This window comes from Notechis scutatus, unplaced genomic scaffold (genome assembly GCF_049901735.1).
Source record: "Notechis scutatus isolate UNSWTSFEM ecotype Mainland unplaced genomic scaffold, rNotScu1.2 NSCUCTG29, whole genome shotgun sequence".
Taxonomy (NCBI): Eukaryota; Metazoa; Chordata; class Lepidosauria; order Squamata; family Elapidae; genus Notechis; species Notechis scutatus.
In genome coordinates, this window is record NW_028263112.1 from 150,100 (window position 1) to 176,362 (window position 26,263).

At 64.4% G+C, this 26,263-nt stretch overlaps 4 protein-coding genes across 4 annotated transcripts; 3 read left to right on the top strand and 1 right to left on the bottom strand.

Annotated features, from left to right (window-relative positions):
* The first annotated feature begins 394 nt into the window (after positions 1-394).
* Positions 395-8,715, top strand: PELP1 (proline, glutamate and leucine rich protein 1). Its single transcript, XM_087948629.1, is given in 32 exon segments — positions 395-708; positions 845-912; positions 2,106-2,211; positions 2,314-2,463; positions 2,569-2,617; positions 2,620-2,639; positions 2,739-2,798; positions 3,943-4,093; positions 4,322-4,459; positions 4,561-4,637; positions 4,973-4,998; positions 5,000-5,063; positions 5,171-5,192; positions 5,195-5,254; positions 5,257-5,284; positions 5,366-5,490; positions 5,493-5,515; positions 5,600-5,738; positions 5,881-5,949; positions 6,102-6,178; positions 6,180-6,219; positions 6,222-6,295; positions 6,550-6,660; positions 6,662-6,869; positions 6,872-7,153; positions 7,156-7,294; positions 7,296-7,359; positions 7,497-8,007; positions 8,010-8,113; positions 8,116-8,163; positions 8,627-8,678; positions 8,681-8,715. Coding segments are annotated over 31 exon segments (3,072 nt in total). The 5' UTR covers positions 395-708; positions 845-892.
* A 656-nt stretch (positions 8,716-9,371) lies between these two features.
* On the top strand, positions 9,372-11,083 carry RNASEK (ribonuclease K). Its single transcript, XM_087948628.1, is given in 4 exon segments — positions 9,372-9,668; positions 9,671-9,681; positions 9,857-9,933; positions 10,094-11,083. Coding segments are annotated over 4 exon segments (294 nt in total). The 5' UTR covers positions 9,372-9,604; the 3' UTR covers positions 10,236-11,083.
* Positions 11,084-11,306: 223 nt separating this feature from the next.
* Positions 11,307-12,465, top strand: BACC1 (BPTF associated chromatin complex component 1). Its single transcript, XM_087948625.1, is given in 6 exon segments — positions 11,307-11,445; positions 11,529-11,623; positions 11,700-11,801; positions 11,885-12,013; positions 12,015-12,151; positions 12,259-12,465. Coding segments are annotated over 6 exon segments (555 nt in total). The 5' UTR covers positions 11,307-11,424; the 3' UTR covers positions 12,330-12,465.
* Positions 12,466-18,563: 6,098 nt separating this feature from the next.
* On the bottom strand, positions 18,564-25,970 carry ACHE (acetylcholinesterase (Yt blood group)). The gene is made up of 5 exons (XM_087948619.1): positions 25,952-25,970; positions 24,415-24,518; positions 21,519-23,049; positions 20,717-20,883; positions 18,564-19,205 (listed from the first exon to the last, which is right to left on the bottom strand). Exons 3-5 carry the CDS (start codon positions 22,454-22,456, stop codon positions 19,084-19,086), a joined length of 1,227 nt encoding a protein of 408 aa, XP_087804745.1. The 5' UTR covers positions 22,457-23,049; positions 24,415-24,518; positions 25,952-25,970; the 3' UTR covers positions 18,564-19,083.
* Between the last annotated feature and the right edge of the window lie 293 nt (positions 25,971-26,263).

The following is a 26,263-nucleotide window of genomic DNA, read 5'->3' on the forward strand; positions in this document are numbered from 1 at the left end:
AGCGTCACGTGGCCGCCCAAGCAGCCAATCGCCGGCGACGCCCCGCCCACGCCGCCCCCGGTCCCGGGCCTCCCTCCTCGCCGCCTCCCAAAACCCTCCCGGGACTCGGCGGGGAGGGGGAGCGTCCCCGCGGTGGGCGGACGGGAGGGAGGGCTCGGGGCGTGGCGGAGGCCTCTCCTCGCTGGGCGGGCCGGGCGGCCTTCGGGGCCCTCTTCCCGGCATGCCCCGCGTTGCAAAGCGGCCCCGCCCCCTCCTCTCCCCGGCCGGCGCGCAGGCGCAGTCGGCCCCGAGGCTGGCGGACACACGCGATGGCGGCGGCGTTCGGGGCCTTCTTCCCGGCACGCCCCGCGCTGCAAGGCGGCCCCCGCCCCCTTTCCCCGGGCGGCGCGCAGGCGCAGTCGGAAGACGCGATGGCGGCGGCGGCGGCGGTGGCGGCGGTCGGGGGCGTCGCGGCTCCTCTTCCTGCTCGTCTCCCGGCGGCGGCGGCGGCGGCGGCGGCGGCGCTCTTCCTCGTCCGCCGGCGGCGGCGGCAGCGCCGCCTCCCCCTCGCCGCCCTTGGCGCCCTCGTCGGGCCTGGCGCTGGAGGCTCTGGTGGGGCTGCTGCTGCCGCCGCCGCCTCACCCGGGAGCCTCGTCCCCGCCGCCGCCGCCGCCGCCGGGGCTGGCCGGGCTGGTGCGCTGCGCGCGGGACTGCGGGGCGCAGGCGCAGGTGAGCGCTCGCTGGCTCGGGCGGGTTAGCCCCTGCGCGCGTGCAGAGCGCCGATCTCCTTCCCTCCCCCCACCCCCTACTCCGCCGGCCGGCCCGACCTGAAAGTCTCTCCCGCCTCCCCGTCCCTCCCTTGCAGGCGTCGCCCTCGTCGCTGAGCAGCCTGCTGGTCCTGAGCAGCGCCCGGATGGGCTCCGTGAAGACCCGGTGAGTCCCGTCCCGTCCCGTCCCCCGGTGGACTAGAGGTGGAGCTCTGGCCTCCCGATCGAGAGGCTGGGAGTTGGATCCTCGGCTATAATCTTTGGAATGAGAGACTCCTGGTCAAGCAGGGGGTTGGACTAGATGACCTCCAAGGCCCCCTTCCGACTCTGTTCATCTGACTTTCATCTGATTTGAAGGAACAAAAGGACCAGGGGAGACAGGGAGCAGCCTTCAATATTTGATGGCAAGGGGTTGGACTAGATGACCAAGGTCCTTCCAACTCATAATCTGATTTTAAGGAACAAAAGGACCAGGGAGGCAGGAGAGCAGCCTTCCAATATTTGAGGCGGAAGGGGTTGGAGTAGATGACCTCCAAGGTCCTTCCAACTCATACTCTGATTTTAAGGAACAAAAGGACCAGGGGGCAGGAGGCAGCCTTCCAATATTTGAGGGCGGAAGGGGTTGGAGTAGATGACCTCCAAGATCCTTTCCAACTCATAATCTGATTTTAAGGAACAAAAGGACCAGGGGAGGCAGGAGAGCAGCCTTCCAATATTTGAGGGCGGAAGGGGGTTGGACTAGATGACCTCCAAGGTCCCTTCCATCTCTGTTCATCTGACTTTCATCTGATTTGAAGGAACAAAAGGACCAGGGAGGCAGGAGAGCAGCCTTCCAATATTTGAGGGCGGAAGGGGTTGGAGTAGATGACCTCAAGATCCTTTCCAACTCATAATCTGATTTTAAGGAACAAAAGGACCAGGGGAGGCAGGAGAGCAGCCTTCCAATATTTGAAGGCGGAAGGGGGTTGGACTAGATGACCTCCAAGGTCCCTTCCATCTCTGTTCATCTGACTTTCATCTGATTTGAAGGAACAAAAGGACCAGGGAGACAGGAGAGCAGCCTTCCAGCATTTGAGGGCGGGGGGTTGGACTAGATGACCTCCAAGGCCCCTTCCGATTCTTGTTCTTCTATGATTTCCCCCTCCCGCACCCCCCCCCCGCCCGGCCTAGAGGTGGAGCTCTCGCCTCCCACTTCGAGAGGCTGTGAGTTCGATCCGAGGCTATAATCTTTGGAATGGGCTCTCCTGTTTCAAGCAGGGGGTTGGACTAGATGACCTCCAAGGGCCCTTCCAACTCTATGATTTCCCCCCCCCTCCCCGGGTCCACCTGGCCGGCTGACTTTTCTGCTCTCCCGGTCAGGTTTGAGGGCCTCTGCCTGCTGTCGCTGCTGGTGACGGAGAGCGGCGCGGAGACCTTCGCCCAGAACTGCCTGGGGTGGCTGCGCAGCCTCCAGCACCTGCTCCAGGTGAGTTTGGGGAGCCTCCTCCCCTGTCCCCCCCTCCGAGACGGGAGCCCTGCCTCACCCCGCTGCCTTTTCTCCCCACCCCCCCCCCCCCCCACCCCCAAGTCCCAGGATCCGCCTGCCACCATGGAGCTGGCTGTCCCGGTTCTCCGGGATCTCTTGCGCTATTCCGCCCAGCTGCCCGAAGTGGCCCGGGACATCGGCACCAACCACATTCCCGGACTCCTCACCTCCTTGCTGGCCCTCAAACCGGAGGTGAGACCCCCACCCCACCCCTTCCCAAACCCGGGGGTGGTGGTGGCCCCCTCTCCCCTCCAGGCTGACCTCTTCCTTTCCTCTCCCCCCCTTTTTGCCCCCCAGTGCCAGCTGCCCGTCCTGGAAGGATGCCAGGCGTGCATGAGCTTTTATCCCGAGCCTGTGGCTCCTTGCGAGTAAGTTGCCCGGGGCGCGGAGTAGGACGGACGTGGGGGCACAGCCGCTGCTGCTCCGACCTTCGCTTGCTCACTGGCCGCCTTTTTTTCACCCCCCAGGGCAAATTGGCCACCTATTTCCTGTCTTGCATGGATGTCGAAACGCCTCACCTGCAGCAGGTAAACGCTCGGCCCGGTGGGGACCGGTTTGGTTCTGTGGGGTGGCAATGGTTTTATTTATTTATTTTAAGAATTTTATTAATTTTCAATAAACATGCACCAACAAAACATGAAACCATAAAACCTCTTTTTGGAAAGCAGCTTAGTCCCAGGTGACATCTTTTTGTACAGACGTGAAATCAAATTCACGCTCCCTTTGATATACTATTTAATATCTTTATCTACCATTCTACATTTTCTATATAGCTTCTCCTCTCTTTTCACTCTCTTAATTCTGTTTTATTTATTTCCTCTCCGTTTAAATCATTATCCTTCTGTCCTTTGTTCTGTTCTGTTCCAGTGGTCTATTCTCTTTTCTCATTAACACAAAATTTTCTCCTGTAATTGCTGATTGGAGTATGACGCCTTTATTTTATTTTTTAAAAAACAATTTTATTGATTTTTAAAGACAAAACATAAAAACATCCAGCTTTCTTTCATAAATGTACAAGCAGTGTGTCGGTTGGCTTACAAGTTTTTTGCGCATCCGTTTCATAGTCTCAATTACAGTTACGTTGCATAATAACTCATATTGTCAATCAAAAATTGAGTACCCTAGTATCACTATTAATTATTTGACTATAATTTTTTTCATTCATACTTTGCGAGATAACTATAATTAGGAGTATGACGCCTTTATGTCTTTCCCTTAAATTGAACACTTAAAACAATACATCATTTTCATTCGGATTCTGCTTAGTACGTTCTAAAGCTGCGTATTATATTTTAAAAAAAAAAATATAAGTTTATAATGTCATTAAAACAATAATCCATAGCAATCAAACTCTATCATTAAAATTAATATTCATTTCAGTCTTAAACATTTGACACATTCTTTTTCCAATAGGTATCATGCTTCTATGGGAACACTTATAAAACAATGTGTTTTTTTTTTGAAGTCAGTGCAAAGTTTTAGCGTTGCACTTGCTTTTCCTCCCCCTTCAATTGTAGTCAGCTGTTGGCCACCTTCAGCTTGTGAGGCCAAACGGCGCTAGTCCTCAGCACGGCGCCTGGTGCTGTGCTGGGATTTTTGGGCAGCGGTGGTGGGAAGAGACCATTCTCTGCCCCTCGGCTTCTCACGCCAACCCTGCCGTTTCCCCCCAAGTTGGCCTGCGAGTGCTACGCGCTCCTGCCTTCCCTGGGCGCAGGATTCGCACAGGGGCTCAAGTACCGGGAGTCGTGGGAGCAGCAAGCGCATTCTCTGGTGGCCACCCTGCACCGCCTCCTGGGCAGGCTGTACGAGGGGGCCGAGACGGGTGAGTGGGACGTCAGTGATCGAGGCCTTCCGGCTGTTTCCGCCTCGCAAGGCCGAGCCGTTTGGTCCCGGCGGGAGCTTAGCGGCCTCTGCTTTCAGCAGGGCCTCTGCGGGACCCGCCTGTCTCGGGGCAAGGTGCCTCCTTTGAGCCCAGTTGCGTTCCCATCGGCGGGGGGCGGGTGGGGAGAGCCGCCGACGGCCCAGCGCTTACTCCCGCTCTTCCCTTCAGAACCGCTGCACTACGACGGCCCTGGAGAAGAGGTGCCGCTGCCGCCGTGGGAGGACGAGGCCAACCCGCTCCTCCTGGCCAAACGCCGCTTTGCGGGCTTGGCCAAATGCCTCTGCCGGATGCTAAGGTCGGGCCTTGAACCCGCTGCCCCTCCCCTTCCCCCCCCTCCGGCTGTTCTGCCACACTGGGGGCCCCCCGTCTCGACCTGCCCGTCTCTCCTCTCTTTCAGGAACGATTTTGGGCGCCCGTGGCGGTCCCTGCCCAGGCTATCCTGGACCTCGTTTGCCGAGCCCTCGACGTCTCGGTGAAGAGCATGGTGAGGAGGGGGCCCAAAGGGAAAAGGAGAAGGGGGCCTTGGGGACGAGAGCAGCCCAGGAAGGTTCCTCCGCCTCTGGGCCGCAGGAGCAGGCCTTTATGGACACCCCCTCCCCCCACCGGCCCTCTGGGTCTTGATGGCGAGGGCCGCCCAGCGGTCTTAGGAGGAGGGAGCACGTCGTAATGGGGGGAGGGGATTCGAATAGCTTTTGAAGGGCTTTTGAGATTAGAGCTGGCCGGGCCGGTTCTGCGCAAAACAGGCCCCCTGGAAGCACTGAGCCCCCCACCCCAGGACAGGACAGGGGGTTTGGCTGACCCTTCCCTCCCTGCTTTCAGAGCTGGTTTGGGGACGGACCCTCCGGATGTTGCTGCTCCCTCGATCCACCTGGAGGCCCTGGATCTCTTGGCTGCCCTCATCTTGGCGTAAGTCGGGGATGAGGGAGGGGAGAAGGGGGTTGACGGGGGGCTGAAGGCTCGTGCCGGATCTTCAAAGCAGGCGGCCTCTCTCTCTCTCTCTCTCTCTCTCTCCCGCAGCTGCGGCCTCGCTTGGTGCGGTTTCGGGAGCCCTCGTCCGCCTCTTTCCCCAGGTGCTGAACACGTGGCGAGCCGGCCAGGATCTCCCCTCCCTGGGCTGCAGCGGCCATACAGGTTGGTGGGGGAGGGTCTCTGGGCCTTGGGCCACCTCACACGGGTGCCACCCACCCACCCCCCCAATCCCTGTCTCCTCAGTGCGGTTCGGGCCCGGCTGTACCAGGTGCTGGATCTGTGGGTTCAAGTGGCCGGAGCAGCTTCTGGGGTCCTTCTGGGGCACAGCAGCCAAAGCGACGCCCTGCTGGGACACTTGATCCACGACATCAGCCCCCAAGCGACGCCCTGAAGGTGAGCCCCCTCCCCTTCTTCTCCCCTGGGGGTGGCCAGAGGGCGGGGCTGCCCTCCCTCACGTGCTTTGCCTCCCCCCCCCAGATCCAGCCAAGCCCCGCCCTGGAGGGGAAGCCCAGCGCCGCCAAGAAAGCCAAACTGTCTCCAGTGGGCGGACTGGGGTGCCCGTTCCGCAAACACGACCCTCAGGCCAACAGCGACGTGTGCCTGGCAGCCCTGCAAGGTGACGTTTTTCCGCCAGGCGGCTCGGCTTTTGGAGCGGGAGGGAGGGGCGCAGACCGGGCTCCCTCTTCTGTCCCGCCTGGAAGGGGAGCCCCCCATCTGGGCCAGGCCCCCCCCTGAGGCAAACCTCCTCTCTTCTCCAGGCCTCAGCCGGGCCGTCCTCCTCTCGGGCAGCCTGATGAGGGAGCAGCTGCACACGGTGAGCCAGGCCGGTTCCCATCCCCTGGGGGCGGGGGGGCGATGGCAGGCAGCGGCAGCAGCCCAGGCGGCCGGGACAGGGAGGGGAGCGCCCTGTGGCCGAGGGAGGGGAGCGCTCTGCTGCTCCTGCTGAGAGGAGACCCTCCATCCCCAGAGGCTGCAGGAGCTGGCCATCCCCTGCTGATCCGGCTGGGCCAGGCCGACCTGCCCCTGGGCTCCCCCTACGCCAGCGCCGGCTGCCGGACGCGAACTCTACCGGCTCCTGCTGGCCCTCAGCCTGGCGCCCGCCCCTCCTGCCCGCCGCCTCTGCACTGCGCCCTCCGGCTGCTGAGCCAGGGCCGGACGGATCCCAACCTCCTGGTGAGCAGCCGATTTCCTCTCCCCCCGGGGGGGGGGTGGGGGAGATGGAGGAAGCCCTGGCGGGACTGGGCTGAAGAGCCCAGGACCTTCCCGCTCTGCCGCGGGGCCCAGCCTGGGCGTTGGTGTCCGTGCTTTTCCCTGCGGGAATGGAGGGGAGGGGAGTCTGAACGAACGGCTCTCCTCCTCCTCCGGGGCTGCCGAGAGGGCTGCGGATTCTCCCCCTGCCCGGCATCCCGCCTCTCTCGCCCCTGCAGGTCTCCTCCTTCTGCACGGAGGCCTCCGTCATCTGCAGCGCCCTCCTTCACCCTCGGGTGCCCTCCCTGCAGCTGCCCCTCCCTGCCCCTCCCGCCCACCTGCCGGGCTCCTGCGCAGGTCTCCCCGGCGGCGGCGGCGGCGGCGGCTGCCACCCTGTCTCCCTTCTGCCCGGCCGTCCCAGGGCCCTTCCCTGCCCTCCGGCCGCTCCCTCCGGCCCCTGGGCCTCTCCCTGCCGGCTTGCTGGGCCTCCCCCTGTCTGGGCTGGCCGCCCCCTCTGCCCCCCGCCTTCTCCCGAGGAGCCCCTTCCCCCTCCCTCCCGGGCACCGCCGGCGGCTGCTCTGGCCACCGGAGCCAAGCTGCGTCGCTCCGTCTTCGTCCATTACGACAAGGAGGAAGAGGAGGACGTGGAGATCTCGCTGGAGAGCGACTCGGACGACAGCGTGGTCATCGTGCCCAAGGGGCAGCTGGGGAAGGCCGCCAGTGCCCCGAACTCGGCCCCGGTCCCCGCTCCTCCCGCCCCCCGCCCGCCCGCCCGCCCCCCTCCTCCTCCCCACGCCCCCTTTGGTGGCCTGTGAGGAGAGCCCCCCGAGCCCCCAGCCCCCTTTCTCTGGGGATCCCACCGCCTGCCCCGGCAGCGCCGGTCCTGCCGTCTTCCCCGGTGGCCGTAGCCGCCGAAGCCCCCTTGCCTCCTGCTCTGCTGGAGGAGGACCCCACGGTCATCAACATCAACAGCAGCGAGGAAGAAGGAGGAGGAGGAAGAGGAAGACTTCCCAGAGGACGAAGAGTTCCTGGATGAGGAAGAGGAGGAGGTGAGGACTCCCCAAAGGGGGAGGGGGAGCGCAGCGATGGTGGCGTCCCGGCTGGAGCGTGGATGGTCCCTTGGCAGGGCAGCTGCTTGTGTGTGTGTGTGTGTGTGTGTTTCAGTAGCTTCTCTCTCCCCCCCCAGGAGGAAGAATTTGATGAAGAGGAGGGGGACTTTGAGGAGATGGACGAGGAGGAGGATGACTTTGACGAGGAGGAGGAGGAGGAGGAGGGCCTGACAGAGGAGGAGGAAGAGGAGGAAGGCCTGACGGAGGAGGAAGAGGAGATGGGGCTGCCTCCCCCTCTGGCCCGAAGGAACGAAGACCAGCCTCCTCCGGCGCTCCTGCCTCCGGTGAAAGACGGGCCCCTGAAGCTGCCGGAGGAGGAGGAGGAGGAGGACGGAGGAGCCGGGCTGCTGATGGAGGTGGAGGAGGAAGCCTTCCAGCCCCCCGAGGAGGAGGAGGAGCAGCAGGAGGAGGAGGAGGAGGAGGGAGAGCGGACGGCGGGGCCTCTGCTGCTGCTGAAGGCGGAGGAGGACCCGGCCTTGCCTCTGCTCCCCGGGGCCCAGCCTCTCCCTCTGCCTCCCCTGCCGGAGGGGCCCGGTCTGCCGGGGGCCCCCACGGAGCCAGAGGGGCCCCCTCAGCCAAAGGAGGCAGCCCCGCGGGGTCTCTGCCGCCGGAACAGGCCGCCCAGGCGGGCTCCAGCGGGGACCAGGCGCAGGGCGGGCCAGACGCTGCCGCCGGGCAGGGGGAGCCGGAGAAGCCGCCGCAGCGCCGCCGGAGGAAGAGGTGGTGGAAGTGAAGGAGGAAGAGGTGAGAGGGGGCATGAGGCCCAGGCTCTGCTGGCGGGGCTGGAGCTGGGCTCTGGGTTCGAGAGCAAAGGGGCACCTCCCCCACACACACCCTTTCAGGCGAGATCGGCTCGCCTGCCCCCACCAAGGCCGGCCCGATGTTGCCTCCTCGGCCACCCTCGCCTTGGGGAGGGGAAGCGGCCTTTCTCCGTGGGGCTTCTGGGTTTCCTCACTCGGCCCTTCCTGCCGGGGTTGTTCCGGGGTCCAAGCATTGGGGGAGGGGGGTGTCTGATTCAGTTCCTCTTGGTCAGCAGGGGGGGGAAGCTGCGGCTTCTGGTCAGTCTTGACCGCTCCCTGAAGAAGAAACCCTCGAAGGCCCCCACCCACCCACCCCCGACTGGCCGCTCCTGTTCCAAGCCCCGGCAGGCTTTGAGCCGTGGGGTCCAGCTGACGGTGCGCCTCTTTCCTCTCCCCCCACTCCTCAGGCCGGACCCCTGGATGAGACGGAGGCCATGCTGGCGGACTTCGTGGACTGCCCCCGGACGAGAAGGAGCCCTCCCAGCCCTGCTCCTGAGAAGATCGGGGAGGGGGTGCTGCCCCAAAGAGCTTTTTGGCCTTTGGATTGGATTTATTATTATTTTTTTAAACTTTCCAAGTTCAATAAAAGTTTTTTCCCTGGCTGTGTGTGAACCGCCTCTGGGTGGGACGGGTGGGCACGGGCTTTTATGCGGAATTGGACCCTAAGAGGACTGTTCCATGTGACACCGCCAGTGCGGGGCGGTTTCTGCTGCCTCCTGCGCTCTGCCCCGTTGGGGACAGGAGACGCCTCGGGGCTTTTATGCGGAGTTGAACCCTAAGAGGACTGTTCCATGTGACGCCCCCCCGCGGGGTGGAGGGTCTGCCGCCTGCGCCTGCCCCGTTGAGACGGCTCGGGGCTTTTATACGGATCTGGACCCTAAGAGGACTGTTCCATGTGACACCGCCAGCGCGGGGAGGGGGCTCTGCCGGCTGCGCTCTGCCCCGTTGGGGCCGGGAGACGCCTCGGGGCTTTTATGCGGATCTGGACCCTAAGAGGACTGTTCCATGTGACACCGCCAGCCCGAGGGTGGGTTGGAGGGAATCCAGGCTCCCCCAAAAGCGCCCTCTGGCGGTCGGCCCCGCGCGCCCCCCTCTCGCCCGTCGGAATGGGCCGGTCCGCGCGCCACCAGCCCATGCGCTGCCCCGCCCCTTCGGCCTCGTCCATCGTCTTCCCGGCGCAGGGGAGGCCAAGCGAAGCGGCGTCGGCGCTCCTCCTCCCCCTGCTCCCTGTTGCGCGAGTGGTTGGCGCTGCTCTGGTGACCTGCCAAGGGCAGCCGGCGGCGGCGGCGGCGGCTGTAGCGGCGGCATCAGCGGCAGGAGCATCCTCCTCCTCCGCGGGACGGTCGGTGTTTCGGGGGCAGCTCCGGGTTTCCCCGCTTCGGGCCATGGCTTCGCTGCTGTGCTGCGGGCCGAAGATGGCCGCCTGCGGGATCGTGCTCAGCGTCTGGGGGTCATCATGCTGGTAAGGAGCCCTGCCTGCCTTGCCTGCCGGGTCGGGGTGGGTGGGTGCCGTCCGCTTGCCCCGGCCGAGCCCTCCTCCTTCGGGGGACCGGGAAGAAGAAGGAGGGAGGAGGCTCCTGCCCGGCTCCCCGCCGACCCTGCCCGGCTTTCCCCCCACCTTTTTTTTTTTTTTGCAGTTGCTGCTGGGTCTCTTTTTCAACGTCCACTCCGCCGTCCTGATCGAAGACGTGCCGGCCACCGAGAAGGACTTCACGTGAGTCCCGTCCCGTCCCCTGCAAAGAAGCTTCCCCGCCTGGGAACGGGGCTCCTCCCGGGGCTGGAGGAGAGCCGGGCGAGGCCTGGGGGAGGGTCTGTGTGTGCGTACCCCCTTTTCCCCGCCATGAGCCGCCGTCCTCTGTCTCTCCCCCCCACAGGACCGGGGTCAGCGCCATCCACGGGCTCTACGACCAAGTCAGCTACAACTGCTTCATAGCCGCCGGCCTCTACTTCATCCTGGGCGGCTTCTGCTTTTGCCAAGTGCGGCTCAACAAACGGAAGGAGTACCTGGTCCGCTGATGGAGCCTCCCCTCCTCCTCCTCCTCCTCCTGGGCTGCAGCCCTTCCCCTCCCTCCCCCCGTTTCACAGACCCCCCTCCCTCCCTCGGTTTCACAGACCCCCTCCCCTCCCTCGGTTTCACAGACACCCTCCTCCGCGGCTGCAGCCCCTCTCCTCCCTCCCTCCGTTTCACAGACCCCCCTCCTCCTCCTGGGCTGCAGCCCCTCCCTCCCTCCGTTTCACAGACACCCTCCTCCTCCTCTGCCACTGCAGCCCCTCCCACCCTCCCCCTGTTTCACACACACACCCCTCCCCCATGCAGGAAAGTGTCCCTTTCTGGCCCGGGCAAGAGAAAGGCGCTTGGAGGGGGCTCTGCATGTGTGCGTGTTTCCCCCACACTCTCTCCTTGGTCCCCTTTTCTTTCAAGCCTAGGCCAAAGAGGTCAGTGGGCACCGCCCTTCCTCTTTCGAAAGAAGAACAGGCCCGTGGTGTGTAAATAAGCAGCGGGGGTTTCCCTGCCCTCTCCTCTCTTTTCCTCTCCCCGCACCCTTTGCCACCTTCCTGGCTCCCAAAGGTTTGGGCCTCGCTAAGCCAGGCGGTGCAGCCAGCAGCCAGTCCTGCCCGGTTCGAGCCGTGTTCGTGCCCGTGTCCTTTGTTTTTCGTCTTTGCTCGTGATGCCGCTTTGCTGCCCAGGGGCCGGAGGGAAGAACGGGCGTGCAGAGGGAACAGGGGGAGGGGGGGTCCTGGCAGGGGCTCCCCGCTTCATGCCTCCTCCAGGGAAAGGAAAGGGGGCGTGGGGGTGCCAGCTCCCTTCTGCTGCTGCTGGTGCCCGCGAGAGTCGTGTGTGCAATAAACCACTTTGGATCCGGCTTCTTGGCTCGTCTTCTTTCCGTGGGGGGGATGTCGGAGCCAGGGCCTTCCAAGCAGGGTTGCCTTCTCCTGAAGTAGGTCGGTCCCGGGGGAAGTCAGCGGGTCGGTGGGCTCCAAGATTTGGGCCTCGATAGCCAGGCGGTGCAGCCAGCAGCCAGTCCTGCCCGGCTCGAAGGGCCGAAGAGACCCCCCGGACCCATCGTCCCAACGGCCGGCGCAGGAGCCCGGACCCTTCCCGTGTGGGACACCTCGCATCATAGAGCTTCCGAAGGAAGGAGCGCCCTGCTTGGCGGAAGGGCGCATGCGCCCGGGCGCACCATAAGCGGGATCCGCTGTCGCCATGACCTCCGCCTCCACCAAGGTACCGGGCGGCCGGGGCGAGGGCGCCTCTGAGAGCGTGCAGAGAGCGCGTCCCCGGCTGAGCCGCCTTTTCCCGACCCGCAGGTGGGCGAGATCTTCTCCGCGGCCGGCGCCGCCTTCACCAAGCTGGGCGAACTGACGATGCAGCTGCACCCGGTGGCCGATTCCTCCCCGGCCGGGTGAGTTGCGGGGTTGCGGGGGCGGGTTGGGTGTCCCCGGGGCGGCCGGGGGTGCTGACTGTCCGCGTCCCGGCAGGGCCAAGTGGACGGACGCCGAGATCAGCCTCCTGCGGGCCTCCGTGCAGCGCTTCGGCGACGACCTGCACCGCATCAGCGCCCTCATCAAGGACCGGACCGTGTAAGCGCGCCCCGCCTCCGTTCCCCGGTTCCCCCTCCTCCTCCTCCCGGTGACCGGAGCCCCTCCCTCTCCTCCCCTTGCAGGGCGCAGCTGAAGGCGGCCGCCAAGCGCAAAGCCTACGAGGACTCCGGGCTGCCGCCGCCCGCCGACTCCCCGAAGAAGCCCGCCGGCCGCAAGCCGCCCCCGCCCGCCGGTGCCCCGCCGCCGCCGCCCGCCGGTCCCGAGCCTCCCCGCCAAGAAGCCCCGGTCGGACTTGACCCTGAGCGCCCTGAACGAGGCCGACGCGTCCCGGGAGCTGGGCGAGGAGGGCGAGGCGCCCCCGCCGGCCAAGAAGCTCAGCTTCGACCAGGGTAAGGACCAGCGGGGGTTCCGGTTGCTCCTCGGACCCGGTTGCTGCGGCCCGGGGCCCCCCCCGTTTCTCTCTCTCTCTCCCCGCTTCTCTCTCTTTTTCTTGCAGACAGCCTGAACCTGGAGCCCGGATTCCTCCTGACGCCCGGCGGAGCCGACCTGCCGCTGCTCTCCCGTTGAACCGGACACCCCTCCCCCTCTTCACCGTCCCCCCCGTCCCCGTGCAGGGCCTGGCATGCGGGGCGCCCTCCCCCTGCCCACCAGGCGGTCTGTGCCTCTCCTCGTCCCGAAGGCCAATAAAGGCTGCTGTGCTCTGGCTTGGCTCCGCTGGGTGTGTTTGTTGGGGTGAGGGAGGGGTGGGGGGGTAGGGGAGGGTGTGGCCCCCTCCAGAGTGGCGACAGGGCCCCCTCACTGCAGCAGCACAAGGAACACTGGCCGCCAGCAGCCGCCGTGCCAGTGTTGAGGTGCTGCTAGAGCTGGGCTGGCAGAGTGGGTGGGGGTCGGGGGGAGGGGAATGGGGGTGGGTGGGGGTGCCCTCCCCCAAGGCGAGTCCTGGTTCCTGTGGGGGGAAACGGGGTGGCTGGCCTCTGCCCCGGGGCTGCCGGTCGAAGAAGAAGGCGTCCTGGCCGCTCGCGTTAGCACCACAAAATGGGTTGTGGGTTCCGGATTGGCAACAAACCATGTTGTGCTGCTGCTGCGGACGGCCAGCGTCGGTGGCTTGGAAAGGATTTTGCGGGGGGTGACACAGGAAGAAGCAAGCCCCCACCCACCCAGCCCCCCTGCGTCTGTTGAACTTCCCAGCAGCCCTCAGGGCGGAGACAAGCGGGGTGCCCCCGCAGGCACAGGGGGAGGGGGAACCCCTTACCCCCAATTTCCCAGGATCGGTCAGCCAGGGTGGGGGGAGACCCCAGCTTCCACCCCGCCAACCCCTGAACTTGAGGGATGGGGAGCGGGATGGGAGGGAGGGCAGGCGGGGTTGGATAGCAGCACCAGCTGGTCCAAACAGGGGAGGGGGTGTCCAAGTGGGCCAGAAGAACCACCACCACCCCCAAAAGAAATAAATGACGCGGCCTACTTTTTGCTGAGTGGAAAACGAAGACGAGGCACAACGCCTGAAGCTGGTTTGGACTGGAAACTGCAGCACACACACACACCCACACACACACCAGACGCTTAAGGTCCTCCTTGCCTGGCCAGCCTGCAGCATGCAGAGTCCATGGAGCAGACATGCTACGGCCTGGTGCCCCCTCGCCCAGGGCTTCGCCCCCAAATGCACCGGGGTGTGGGGGGCGAGGAAGCATCAGGCATTCTGCAGGTCAAGTCAGCACCCAAGACCTGCCTTTCCCCCCCCTCGTCCCCCCAGGCCTACAATGGTCCAGGACTTGGCTGCTCCTGATGGGTGGGGCCGGCCTGCCTGCACTATCGCCACGTACATAGGCCCGTAGGGAAGCACTTTGCCTTTCTCCCCCGCTCCCCTCCCCACCGCCCCATGGGCCTCCCCAGGTGAGATTTGCAGCAATGGGCCTCACTTGGGTCCTCTCCTGTCCCAGGGAAGGAAGAGCAGCGGGGGAGGGGAGGGGTTCTCATTTGGGGAGGAAAGCGGGGGAGGAAGATAGCAGATAGTCAGCCCACAATCTGCTCAGTCAGAAGATTTGGGAGGGAGGCTCTTGAACACACCTCCGTTGGGGCAGGTAGCGTTCAGCCCCCAAAACCGGGTGGGGGTGTCAATCAGCCAGGGTGGGGGGGTGTCAATCGGCCAGGGGAAAAAAATCTGGGCTGCCTCCGCCATCTTGCATTCTGCCTCCCAAGTCCCCCTCGGTGGTCCCACTTCTGCCATCGTCTGTGGGAACCTTGCTGGCCCCTCCCGCCGCCTTGAAGTGGGGTGATGGCAAGTTTGGGGAGATCTTGGGGTGGCTCTTAAAAAAAGCTGGAAACCTGGGTGGGTGGGGTGGAGGGGGCCCTGTTTTCCCAGGCGGTGGAACAAAGGGCCCCCCCAAAGCAAGAGAGGAGTTCTGGGGAGGGAGACCGATTTGGGTGGGGGGGGAGACACCCTGCATACAGATGGGAGGGGCTGGAGGGGCCCTAATGGTTCACTTGTTTTCCGAGCCCAGTGTGGGATATAGGAGGGGAAGGAAGGCCGAGGTCTCCACCGTTCTGGGGCCTGACCTCTCTGGTCCCCTTGCAGCCCCCATTTCTAATCTGGGGGCTCCTTGGCAGGGTGGGAGCCCCGTCATTCGGCAGCCTGGCCCTGTGTGACACCCCCCTCCCCCGGGGCCTGGTCCCTGGAAGAAGGGTGGTGGGGTCCTCGGAAACGCCCACCGCTCCTGCACAGAGGGGGGACATGCCTTCCCTGGGGTTGTGGGGTGGCATGGGGAACTGAGGAGGGTCTCGCGTGCCAGCTTCCTCCCGAAATCCAGCCTGGCTTTCCTTTGGCCCCCTTCTCGCTCAGGGCACGATTCGGCTGTTGTTGCAAGGCTGCTTCCACCCACGTCTTTTCCACCCCGGTGGACTCCCTCTGGGGGGAACATTATGGCCATTTGGGGGCGCCTCCGAGGGGCCAGCCCGCCCACCCACCCCCCATTTTCGGACTGGCAAACGCTGGACTAGGGCCTGCTAGCCTTTCCCTGCTAGCAGCCAGGGTGTCGTTCTGGGCACCGAGCCGAGAGCCCTGCCTGCCTCTGGCCTAGCACCCCCTTTTGAGCCAGAGCCCCGACACCCCCACCCCTGTACACCACCCCCAGCTTACCTGCTCTGCAGACCCCGGCCCCCTCCAGGGGACCAGGGATCCTGGTTTCCAGAAGGCTTAAGTTTAGCCCTTAAAAAAATATTTTGCAGCCACGGCAAGCCAAGCCTGGGGTGTGCCCTACCGCCCCCGATCTTGGCATTGGTTCTCTCTGGATCCACGGGGGAGGCCCCCACCGCCCCCAAAAAGGATCATCTGCCCCTCTTCTTGCTCCAACTACTTGGGGGAGCTCCTTGCACTTCGCCCCAAAGATTCGCCCCCGTTTTTCAGGAAATCTAGAATTGGGGGGAAAAATAAGGAAAATCAGAGGGTGCCCCCGTGTGTCCCCCCAGAGCCGCCAGCCCTTCCGTGCTGCGTTTGGGGAAGGCAACGAGAAAAAGAGAGAGAGAGAGAGAGAGAGAGAAAGAAAAAAAAAAAACAGGGCAAGTGAGAAAAGGCTGGCTCTTTTTCCCCCGGCGCAACTTTCTACACTCGAATAAACCCCTTTGGGGTGCTGGAAAAAATCTGCAAAAAATTCAGAGGGGAGGCCAGGCCCCCCTGGATGTGTGTGAAATTTGGTGCCGATCCAGACCGCCGTTCCCCAGCCAAAAATCGAGCTTTCGAACAGCTCTCAGCTCTCGCTCTCCCGCCAGCCTTAACGTCCCCAGCTGACTTTGTCGCAGTGCCAACTTTGTGCGACTGGCTTGGCAGCCCCAGCGTTTCCAACGGTCACTTGGTCTCGGCGAGCAGCGCCCAGAAGCCCCCCGGCCTGTGCAGGGCTCATCCTCCCCCTGCCGTGGCCCTGGACCACCACCACCCCTCGCCCGCCCACCCACCCCGGTCCCCATCTGGAGAAAGCACTGGCTGGCTCTTAACGTACAAGGCCGTGGCGGTGTTGAAACATGTGTTTGTGTGTGTGTGTGTGTGTGTGTGTGTGTGTGTGCATGCACCCGTGTGCTGCTTCCCTCACGAATCTGCCAATGCCGGAATCGGAGCCTGCTTTACCAGCCGCCCTGCACAGCAACCACAGCTCCCAGCTCTGGACATGCCTGGCCAAGGCAGCCAACTGGGAGAGGCCTCCCCATGGAAGGGAATCCCCCCTCCCGGCCCCACTCAACCCCTCCCCATAGAAGCCCCATTCCTGCCCCGGCCTCTCCCAGTAGCAGGCAAGGGTCAGAGGGCAGCCAATGGGGCTTGCCCCCCGGGGGTCAGGCTGCAAGCCCCAATTGCAACAGCCACGGAGGGCCCCTCCACCCGGGGGGCTGGGCCAGGCTGCCCCCCCGAGGAGGGCAGCGCAGAGGCCCCTGGCCAAGAGGGCCTCTCTCCTCCCCCAGACTCATAGATTCAGGGTCTCTGTGGGAAGGATTTTTTTGGGGGAGGAGAAGGCAGGAAAGACCAATATGGCGGCAGGGAGGAAATGGGGGGGTGGGTTGGTAACCCCTGTCTGCACAACGCCCCGGAAACCCCCACCTTGGGAGGGCGTGTCCATGGTCTCCCCTCATCTAGTCCCCCCACCCCCCACTATGGGTGACCAGAAGGGAGCTGCTACTGGTCTGTCACTGAGGGAGGGGCGGCAGTGGGGCCCACTGACTATCCCAAGACACAAAAGCAGATCTTTGAACAGGGACAATTCAGATCAAAGCGAAATAATCCTGCCAATTGCCCCCCGCTCCCCCAGGTACAGTTCACCGGTGCCTTTGCAATGGGCCAGGTTCAGTTCAACCCCACCCCCCGTGAGGTGGGCCAAGGGCTCCCCAATAGCCCCTTTTTTCCTCTGGAAGTGGGGAGGGGGCTCCTTTCCTGCAGGGGGGAGGAGGGAGGTAAGTGGGGAGGGGGCTCCTTTCCCGCAGGGGGAGGGAGGTAAGTGGGGAGGGGGCTCCTTTCCCGGGGGAGGAGGAAGTGGGGGGGGCCCTCAGGGAGGGAAGTGGGGAGGGGCTCCTTTCCTGGGAGGGAGGGAAGTGGGAAGGGGCTCCCGCAGGGGAGGGAGGGAAGTGGGAGGGGCTCCTTTCCACAGGGGGGAGGGGAAGTGGGAAGGGGGGGAGGGGAAGTGGGAAGGGGCTCCTTTCCCGCAGGGGGGGGGAAGTGGGAGGGGGCAGGGGAGGGAGGGAAGTGGGGAGGGGGCTCCTTTCCTGCGGGGAGGGAGGGAAGTGGGAGGCTCCTTTCCTGTGGGAGGGAGGGAAGTGGGAAGGGGCTCCTTTCCCAGGGGAGGAGGAAGGGGGAGGGCCCTTTCCGCGGGAGGAAGGAGGAGGGCTCCTTTCCACGGGGGAGGGGGAAGTGGGGGGGGCTCCTTTCCTGTGGGAGGGAGGGAAGTGGGGAGGGGCTCCTTCCCGCAGGAGGGGGGAGTGGGGGGGGCTCCTTTCCGGCAGGGGAGGGAGGGAAGTGGGGAGGGGGCTTCTTTCCCACGGGGGAGGGAGGGAAGTGGGGAGGGGGCTCCTTTCCCACGGGGGAGGGGGAAGGGGGGGGGGCTCCTTTCCTGTGGAGGGAGGGAAGTGGAAGGGGCAGGGGGGGGAGGGAGGGAAGTGGGGAGGGGGCTCCTTTCCACAGGGGAGGAGGGGAAGTGGGGAGGGCCCTTTCCGCAGGGGGAGTGGGGAGGGGCTCCTTTCCCGCAGGGAGGAGGGAGGGAAGTGGGGAGGGCTCCTTTCCGCAGGGCGGGAGGGAAGTGGGGAGGGCTCCTTTCCCGCAGGGGAGGAGGAGGGAAGTGGGGAGGGGGCTCCTTTCCCGCAGGGGAGGAAGTGGGAGGGGCTCCTTTCCCGCGGGGAGGGAAGGAAGGGGAGGGGCTCCTTTCCGCAGGGGGGGGGGAGGGGGAGGGGAGGAGGGAAGTGGGGGGGCTCCTTTCCCACAGGGGGAGGGAGGGAAGTGGGGGGGGCTCCTTTCCTGTGGGAGGAGTGGGGAGGGGGCCCTTCCCGCGGGGGGAAGGAAGTGGGGGGGGGCCCTTTCCGGGAGAAGGAAGTTCCTTTCCCGCAGGGGGAGGAAAGGAAGTGGGGAGGGGCTCCCCCGGCCAGGAAGCTTGGCTCGCATTTTCTTAACATACTGGGGGGAGGGGGCTTCTTCAGCCCCCCCTCTTTTGCAAGTGTTTATAGGCGGGGAACCACACTAAGCCCCCCGCGCCCCCTCCTCCCCAACCTCGGCCAGTCCAGCTTTGCGGACGCCAAGACTTCGGGCAGGGAGGCGAAAGAAGCCCCGCCCGTTGGCCGGCCCCTTCTCGGAGCTCGACCCCACGGAGGGTCCCGGCCGGCGCTCCTGCCTCAGGATCCCGGAGCGCCAAAAGGGGTCTTGGGCGCGGCAGAGGGTCCGGAGAGCCGCAGGAGAAGGACGGGGGATTTGCACCAAAGGCTCCGGGGTGCGGGGGAGGAAAGCAGGCGCCGTCGGAGCCCCGAGGACGTTGCGCTTCACCTGCAGCCGGTTCACACACACACACACACACCCCGCCAAAAAAGCAGGATTCCTTGCAAACCCGGGTGGGGGGAGTCAGTCACCCGCTCCCCGCCCTCCGCCAGCCCTGCATCGGTCAGTACACGTGGCGAAGGATGCGTTCCCCCCCTTGCCCCCAAGCCCAGGAAGGAGCCCGCCGCCGCCGCCGCCCTCCGGCACCTGCAAGGCCCCGCAAGGGCCCCTGGGTTGGCCCCGCAGGCCCTTCCCCTCCTCCCCCCCCGGCGCAGCCAGGCAGAGAGAGAGAGAGAGAGAGACCAGCGCTCGGGATCCAGAACTTTATTGGGGGTGGGGGGAAACACAGCGGAGAGGTCCGCGAGCGTCGGCCAGGCATGCGGGGGGCCGGGCGGGTCCCCGAGTCGGCGGGAGGGAGGGAGGGAGAGCTGCGCTTAGCCCCGGGCGGAACGGCGTCTGCGATCGGCGCGGGGGGTCGACTGGAAGAAAGCAAAGGAGGGGGTTTCGCCTGTGGCAGCAGCAGCGGCAGCTGCAGCTCCGGTTCTATATACAGTTCAAATATAGATATAGATGATATATTTCTTCTTTTAAATAAATATTATTTACAAAAGCCCTGCTGGGGGGCAGGGCTCGTGGGCCGGTGGGAGGGGCAGTGGGGGGGTTTGGCCTCCCCAAGGAGCAGTAGATCAACTTGCTGCTGTGGGGGGGGACGGACTGGCGCTGGGCTCCTCCCGGTGCTTTGGGCCAAGAGACAAACCGGCTCCTTGTCAGCGAAGTTGGGGGTGGGTGGGGGCGTCGTGGGAGGGGGGGCGATACCAGCTCCTCCCATCACAGCTCCGAGCACCGGTCCTGCTTGTTGTAGTGGTCGAACTGGCTCTTCCAATGCATCATGTAGGCGCTCCAGAGGTGGAACTCGAGCTTCCACTGCCGCTCGGCCTCCTCAATGTTGTCTGGGGAGGGGAGGCAGCAGAGAGAGAGAAAAAAAAGGGGGAGGGGAGACACGGACATCCAGGGACATGGGGAGCAGGGAGAGAGGGGTTAAGGGGAGGCCATCGAGTGAGGAGGGGGAGGGCAGGCGGAAGGGCCCGGTGGAAGAACCCCTTACCGGAGTGGGAGGGGGGCATTCTGCTTTTGGAGGAGGAAATGGGGGGAGGGGAAGCTAAAAGGCATCACCCGTGTTTTCCCTTCTGGCTGGGAGACGCACAGCAGGCCTGGATCAGTCCCCGTCCCCTCCCTCCCCCCCCCCCCCCCCCCCCGGGCCCACTGGCTGCCTGGTTCCTCCAACCCAGCTAGGAAGGGGCTTATGGGTCATTTCCCAGCTGAGAACAATGGGCCACACACCCGTTCAGCAGGCACCCAGCCCGAACCGCCATGGGGCCCACAACCGTCAGCTGAACGGGCAGCCGGCTTGCCGGAGGGGCCAGGAGACGCCCTCGGAAATGCCAGGGGAGCGGAAGCTGCTCCCTGCTGGGAGCAAGGCAGCCGGCAGGGGGCGGCAGCCTCCCCTCTTCTTCTCCTGTTCCCGGAGCTGGGAGTCCAGCCCCTCCCCACTCTCCCCACCCACCCACCCACCAGACTGGAATCTCCCCTCAGCCCCCTCCCCCTTCCCGGGAAGGGAGGGGGCCCTGGAACGTTGCCACCCTCCGGAGCTTGAAGGAACCTCATCGGGTGGGCTGGGGGGCTGACTCCACACCCCCTTTGCCCTCTCCCACCTCCCTCGCTGCCCAATGTCCTTGCAGACACCCCCTCCCCACCATCTTGGCTACCGCAAAGGCCCTGGCTAAAGGCAGTGCTCCGATGCTTGCAAAGCCGCCGCAGGGAAAACTCCCTAAAAGAGACTCCCAAAAGTTTTCCCAGAGGAAGACTGGATCTTTCCCAGGCTCTGGGAGGTAGGTGGAAATGCCAGAGTTTTTTTTTCCCAGTTGCCCCCCTTCCTGCTCTACGCAGAGCCCCTCCAGGACTCTGCCTGGCACAGGTGCCCTGAGCAGCTGCGGTGAGTTTTCCCCCCCCCGGGCTCCCTTTCCTGGCAGCGCCGCTTCCTGCCACCCACCCCAGACCTGGGGGGGGGGGGTGGCATTCAGGACATGAGCAGAGAGAGGAGGCACCGGTGTAAACGCTGCACAACCTACAAGGGAGAAGAGAATGAAGGGTGCAAGCCAGCCCCCGGGGTGTGGAGTTGGTGAGGCCACTTGCTGGCCTGAGCAGCCCAAGGGACGCTAAGCGGAGGAAGGCAACAACGGCGGCGTCTTCACCCAACGCGGGCTGCAGTTTGAGGAGGGAGGGGGCAGAAGAGGCCTCCTGGCCTGGAGAAGGGGAGTGCCGGGGCTGGTCAGTGGAGGACCACGGCCGGGCAGAGGAAGGCGGGAGGAGCCTCTCTCCCCAGGCTGGATGCGGCCCTCCTCCTCCCCGTCCCTGTACCCCTCCCTCCACAGCCACACCCCCACCCCCACCCCGGGCTCACCTGTGGCGTTCAGCAGTTTGGGGAGGAATTGGTTCCAGAAGGCGCAGATCTGGGCCCGCAGGCTGGGTTGGGTGGCCAGCGGCTGGGTGTTGAGCTGGACATACTGGGGCCGGGAGGCGGTGTAGGTGGGCCAGGCCCCGTTCTTCTCGGCAGGGTCGGTGGGGTTCCTTGTGACGAGAGAGAGAGAGAGAGAGAGAGAGAGAGAGAGAGAGAAAGGGGACCGGCGATTGACAAGGCAGGCCTCCCGGTTGCCCTTCGCCACGTGTGGGACGCCCGCTCGTGCTTGGCCTGTCCTGCTTTCCCCAAATCCAAAGATCCCCCAAATCCAGCGCATCCCAGAACATCCCTCTGGCCCTGCCCCCCGCCCATTTCTGTCTCCAATTTAGAACCAGAGGTCCGGTAGAAGGAGGCCTCCTGCCTAAGCAGGGGTTGGGCTAGAAGACCTTCAGGGTCCCTTCGGACTGGTGTCATTACGCAGCGATGCAGGGACAAGCCTTCCAATGAGGTCTCCCCATTTAGAAGTCCCCTTTCCTGGTGCAGCTGCTAGAGAGGCACCCAAGTTGGCCTCTCGCCCCATCTCTCGTTTGTGTTGGAGGCCTGAAGATCCGGACTCTTGTTTTCTTGCCATCCAACGGTCAAGTTCTCCTTTTACAAGCCGCCGTTCCCTGCCTGCCGGGTCTCCCGCTTCCCTCCGTGTCCTCCAAGTTTCCATCTCGCCCCTCCCCCTTCCTTGATCAGCGCCCCCTGGCTGCTCCCCCTCCGGTTACCCTCCCCCCTTCCTTGACCAGCCCCCTCCGGTTACCCTGTCCGGGCGAAGTTGACCCAGTAGCGCATCATCCTGCGGCTCAGCTCCTTCTCTTGGGGCGTGTAGTTCAGGCTGTCGTTGAGGGGCAATCCAAAGACAAACTCGATCTCGTAGCCGTGGGGGACCCCCATCCAGGGAGGCCAGAGCAGGTTGGAGGCCCGGTGGTCAAAGAGGTAGGCGTACACCTTGTTGTTGCGCTTGGCGTAGTCGTTGGCAAACTGCACGACCGGGCAGATGATGTTGTGGTCCCCCACGATGTCGTCCAGGGCCTCCCTGTTCTTCTCCCCGTTGTCCTGGTCCTGCCACTCAGTGTACTGCATCACCACGGCCTCGGTGGCGATGTCGTTGGCGTGAGGCACGCTCATCCGCACCCCTTCCAAGAAGTCGGCCTGGTTGATGAGGCTCTCGTTGTCCTTGCTGAAGCCGGGCAGCCCGTAGATCAGAAAGTAGGAGCCCTCGTCCTTCACCACGCCCAGCAACACCTGGGTCTCCTTGAAGTTGCCCGAACTCAGCATGGCCTCCGGGGTGTCCGGAAAGAAGTCCCCGTCAATGACCGGGACGAAGGGGAAGCGGAAAATGCTCTTGTAGGGCAGGACGGACCACTCCTCGTCGATCAGCTCCTGCGGGGTTTTCGAGCGCAAGCAACTGACCAGCTCGGAATCGTTGTTGAACTGGCAGCCCAGCTGCTTTCCCAGAAGGGCCGCCCGGCGCCGGCTTTCGGCAGGCGTGACGGTGGCCCACGGTGCGTTGGGGCCGCCGCTCTGCAGAATGGCCCGCTGGAAGAGGGCGCGGCTCTGGGTGGAAAGCAGGTGCATGCCCACCGAGGCGGCCCCGGCACTCTCCCCAAAGATGGTGACCGCGCTGGGATTGCCCCCAAAATGATGGATGTTGTTCTGGATCCACTGCAGGGCCAAGCGCTGGTCCAGCAGCCCCATGTTCCCGGCGCCTCCGGACTGCCCGGGAGGCCCAAAAAGCCAAAGGTCCCCACGCGGTAGCTGAGGGAGACCAGGATGACGTTCTGTGTGTAGGTCAGGAAGCGGCCATCGTAGACGTCCAGGGAGGCAGAGCCGCTGTAGAAGCCCCCTCCGTAGATCCAGACCAGGACGGGGACGTCTCTGGGTCGCGGGGAGGGCACCCAGATGTTGAGGTAGAGGCAGTCCTCGCTCATGCCCCGGTTGGGGTTCCACATCTCCGTGCCCTGGAAGCCTGGGTAGCTGTTGTCCACCAGCTGGTAACAGGCGCGCTGGTAGGAAGTGGCGTCCAGGACGTGCTGCCAGGGCTTGACGGGCTCAGGGCGCAGGAAGCGCAGCCTGCCCACGGGAGGCTCCGCAAAGGGGATGCCCAGGAAGGCCGAGACGTGGCCGTCGAGAACCGGCAGGCTGAAGCCACGCACCCAGCCCGTCTGCGTGGACACTTTCAGCTCGCTTGCCCGCCCAGGCAAGACCGCTACGGAGGACAGGATGCAAAGGACAAGCTGGAGCCACCAAGGCCACGGCGCAGGCATCTTGCCAGGCTGGCAGGAGGGCATCTGTGCGGGGGGGTAGGGGGCGGAGTGAGAAATGCAGCTCTGGGCCACCTGATAAAGACCCTTCCGTCGCCTATCAGCTCGGCCCAAGCCTGCGACGGAGCCCATCAGACCCAGGCAGATAGCAGCGGCTGTGGGAGGAGCCAGGAGCTGCCTCCCCCAAGAGGGCCTGACTGTTAAACGGGGGGAGGGGGAGCTGAGCCAGGCTGCCGAGAGCATCACAAAGCTGCTTTCCTAAAAGGAGTATTGAACACCCCCCTTCCCAACAGGGGCCGGTTCATTGGCCCACCCATCCTCAGCCTTTGTCTTTGAAGCAGGAAGGGGTGATAAGGCAACCCCAGTTTATGGAGCCCCGTCCCCCGTTGTGTGCTGATCGACGATTGGTTCTTCCTATATTGTCCTGTTACCTAGCAGGTAGGGAAAGGGCCCTGGTCCCATGGTGCGTGGAGCGTGGAGCGGAGCTAGGCTCCGGAAGGGCCTGGCCACGGAGGGGATGGACGGAGGAGCTCAGGAAGAGGGAAGGCCGGTGATCGGACGGGGTGTGTGTGGTGTGCGTGTGGTGTGTGTGTCTCGGCCCACGGCGTAGTCTTTAGCCGAACCGTGTCACTACCCGTCCACGGAAGGTGTGTGGGGTGTGTGTGGCTCTTTGTGCGTTCCCAGGGTTGATGCCTCCTGGGGAGGAGGGCTACCCAGAAGCGTCTAGAAGGGGCTTCCCCCTCCAAGCTTGCGGGGGGGGGGCTGTTGAGGGATGCCTGTTTGGAAGGAATCCGTCTCTTTACCAGGGAAAGTTTTACCTTTCCACCTCTCTGGCGTGCCTTTTGGGGCAATGGGTGGTGTGTGTGTGTGTTGTCGTATGCTAAAACAGGCCTACCTGTATCTCTGCATACCTATAGCTTTCTCTCACGTCATCCGGCCCGTCTCCAACCTGGTCAATGGTGTCCCTCGCTGGCTCTTGGGGCACAGACCCCACAAGGACTGGATCGGGGGCCCCCATTTGGGTGGGGGGGGGGCTTCCTCCCCCTTCTGTCCCATGAGCCTCTGCTTTCCTGGGACACTTGAACCCTTTCCCTCTACCAGCAGGCAGGCTGTGGAGGGCCTGGCTTTGGGGTGCTGTGGTGGGAGCCCCCCCTTGGGTTGGTGGAAGGGCTGGGTGGGGCCTGGGGGCCTCCGCAGAGACCGGGGAGGGGCGGGGAAATGGCTTCGGAAAGTCCCCCTGCACCACCGCCAGGGATCCCCCTGGGCTCAGGCCCTCCGGCTCCGCAGGGGAGTTTTTCGTGGGTCTCAGAACGGAGGGGGGGGAGAGGCGTGTTTTGCCTCCCCCCCGAGAATCAAAGCAGAGTTCCTGCAGGCCTTGTGGAGTCAGCCTACCCAAATGGCGGAGAGCGTTTCCGTAGACAGGCGGCTGCTGCCGGGGGTCCCTTCTGCGTCTTCCTCCGCAGGCCTCTCTCTAGACGTCCTCGGTTGCCGGAGCCCTGGAAAAGGGGCATGGAAACCAGTGGAGAGAGCCCCCCGCTCCCCAAGGGTTGCTTGCAAAGAATGCTCCACACCGGTTGAGCTTCGGCCTCTTTTGGCCTGTCCGGGAGTCCCGGACGAGGCGAGGAGGAGGCCAGGAAGCAGTGGGGAGGGGCTTCTCTGCGGAGGGCCCGGCTGCATCACGGTGCAGCCAGGTGAGGCAGGAGAGTGGGGGAGGGGGGCTTTTCTGGCTGCTGCTGGATAGGATTCAGAGCGAACAGGATCAGCCCCCGAAGGATCGGTCCAAAGATGCGTTTCTAGCTGGGACCGCTGGGGTGACGGGGAGAGAATTCCTGCCTGCCGTAGGATACCAGGAAGGGCGGATGCAGCCAGGGGTTGGGGGCCAAACCATCTTTGCACTGCCTGGGGTCAAGGGGCTCTGCTGGGGGTGGGGGCGAGGGGGTTGGATTCCGGGCAGGGAGCAGGGTTGCACTAGGTAGCTGGAAGGGCCTGCGGGAGTCGAGGCACCGTTAGCGCCAACTCCCCCCACCCCTCATCCCGGAGGCTTCGCTTGGCTCGGCTCCTCTTCTGCTGGTTTGGGGCAGTTGCCCACAACGACGGAAGGCGTGGACTGTAGGAGGGCCGAGGGAGGACAGGAGACCTCCCAGCGGGGGGGATTTGGACCCCCTCCCCTCCCCACTTCCTCTCCAGGCCCCTTGCCCGGCAGCTGTTGGGCTATTTAAAGAACTCGGGTCAGAAATAAACCAGCAGAGCTTCCTAGGCCTGTGTGAGGGGGCCGGTAAGTGAGACAAAAGGAGGGTGTGTGTGTTTGCGCGCGTGGTGTGTGTGTGTGTGCGCTGGAGCTTTGGAAGTGGGCTCCCAGCAGGTGCCAAGGGAAGCGCCCCCTCTTGGCCTGGCACCGTCTTTCAAGGGAGAGAGCCGGGGTCCCCCTTGAGGCCTCGGCCGTCCGCCCAGGATGGGGGTCAAAATAGCCGCTTCTCAGGCAGGGGAGGGGCGGGGGCAGCAGCTGTTGCCTCCCCCAGCGAGGCTAGGCAGGGAAAGGGCTCCAGCAGCAGCAGCCGCGTCCTTGCTGTCATCACGGATCTGTCAGGAGAGGCTCCATCCGGAACTCCCCTCCCCATGGATTAGCCGCTGAAAACTGAGCCGGACACCTGAGCGTGTTTGTCTCCTGGGCTGGCAACACCACCAGGAAGGGGCTGCCTTGCCCACTGCTGGCTTTGACCCTTGGCAGCTTGGCACCCTCCTGCCCCACAGGGCCCCCCCAGCCTGCCCACCTTGATTTTGGGTGCCCAAAGTCCTCCGCGGAGGCTGGCCTGGCTGCAAAGGGGCAGCCCTGCCCCGTGGGTGACCTGAGGACGCCTTTCGGCCTCCTTCCTGCTTGCCCGGGTGGGAATCTCCACGGGGACCCTCCGTTAGCCTCCCGGGGGATTACCACGACAGGTGCCTGCGCTCCGCAGGTGACGTGCCCACGGGTCCTGCCGCCTGTGCCAGTCTTTGTGGGCACCCCTCCTCGCTCAGGCCAACCCGTCAGGATGGGAGCCGCAGGTCGCCGAGGGAAAGGACGGAGCGCGACTGAAGAGCGTGACTCCGGAGCGAAGCCCTCCAATGTGGGGGCAGGCCAGGGCTTGTGACACGTGGCCCTTGGGTGGCAGCTGCCGTTTGAGCCACATCAGCAAAGGAGGCCCCACCCACCCAGCTAGGGAGGACACCCGTGGGCTCAAAGGTGCGCCTCTCCCTTCTCTTG

Bases quoted from the DNA above. Each gene is read 5' to 3' on its own strand.
- ACHE (XM_087948619.1), bottom strand. From the start codon at position 22,456: ATGGGGCTGCTGGACCAGCGCTTGGCCCTGCAGTGGATCCAGAACAAC. The intron at 20,884-21,518 runs GTAACCGGAGGG...TCTCGTCACAAG, and splicing joins GTCAACTTCGCCCGGACAGG to GAACCCCACCGACCCTGCCG. The intron at 19,206-20,716 runs GTGAGCCCGGGG...TCCCCTCCCCAG, and splicing joins CAAACTGCTGAACGCCACAG to ACAACATTGAGGAGGCCGAG.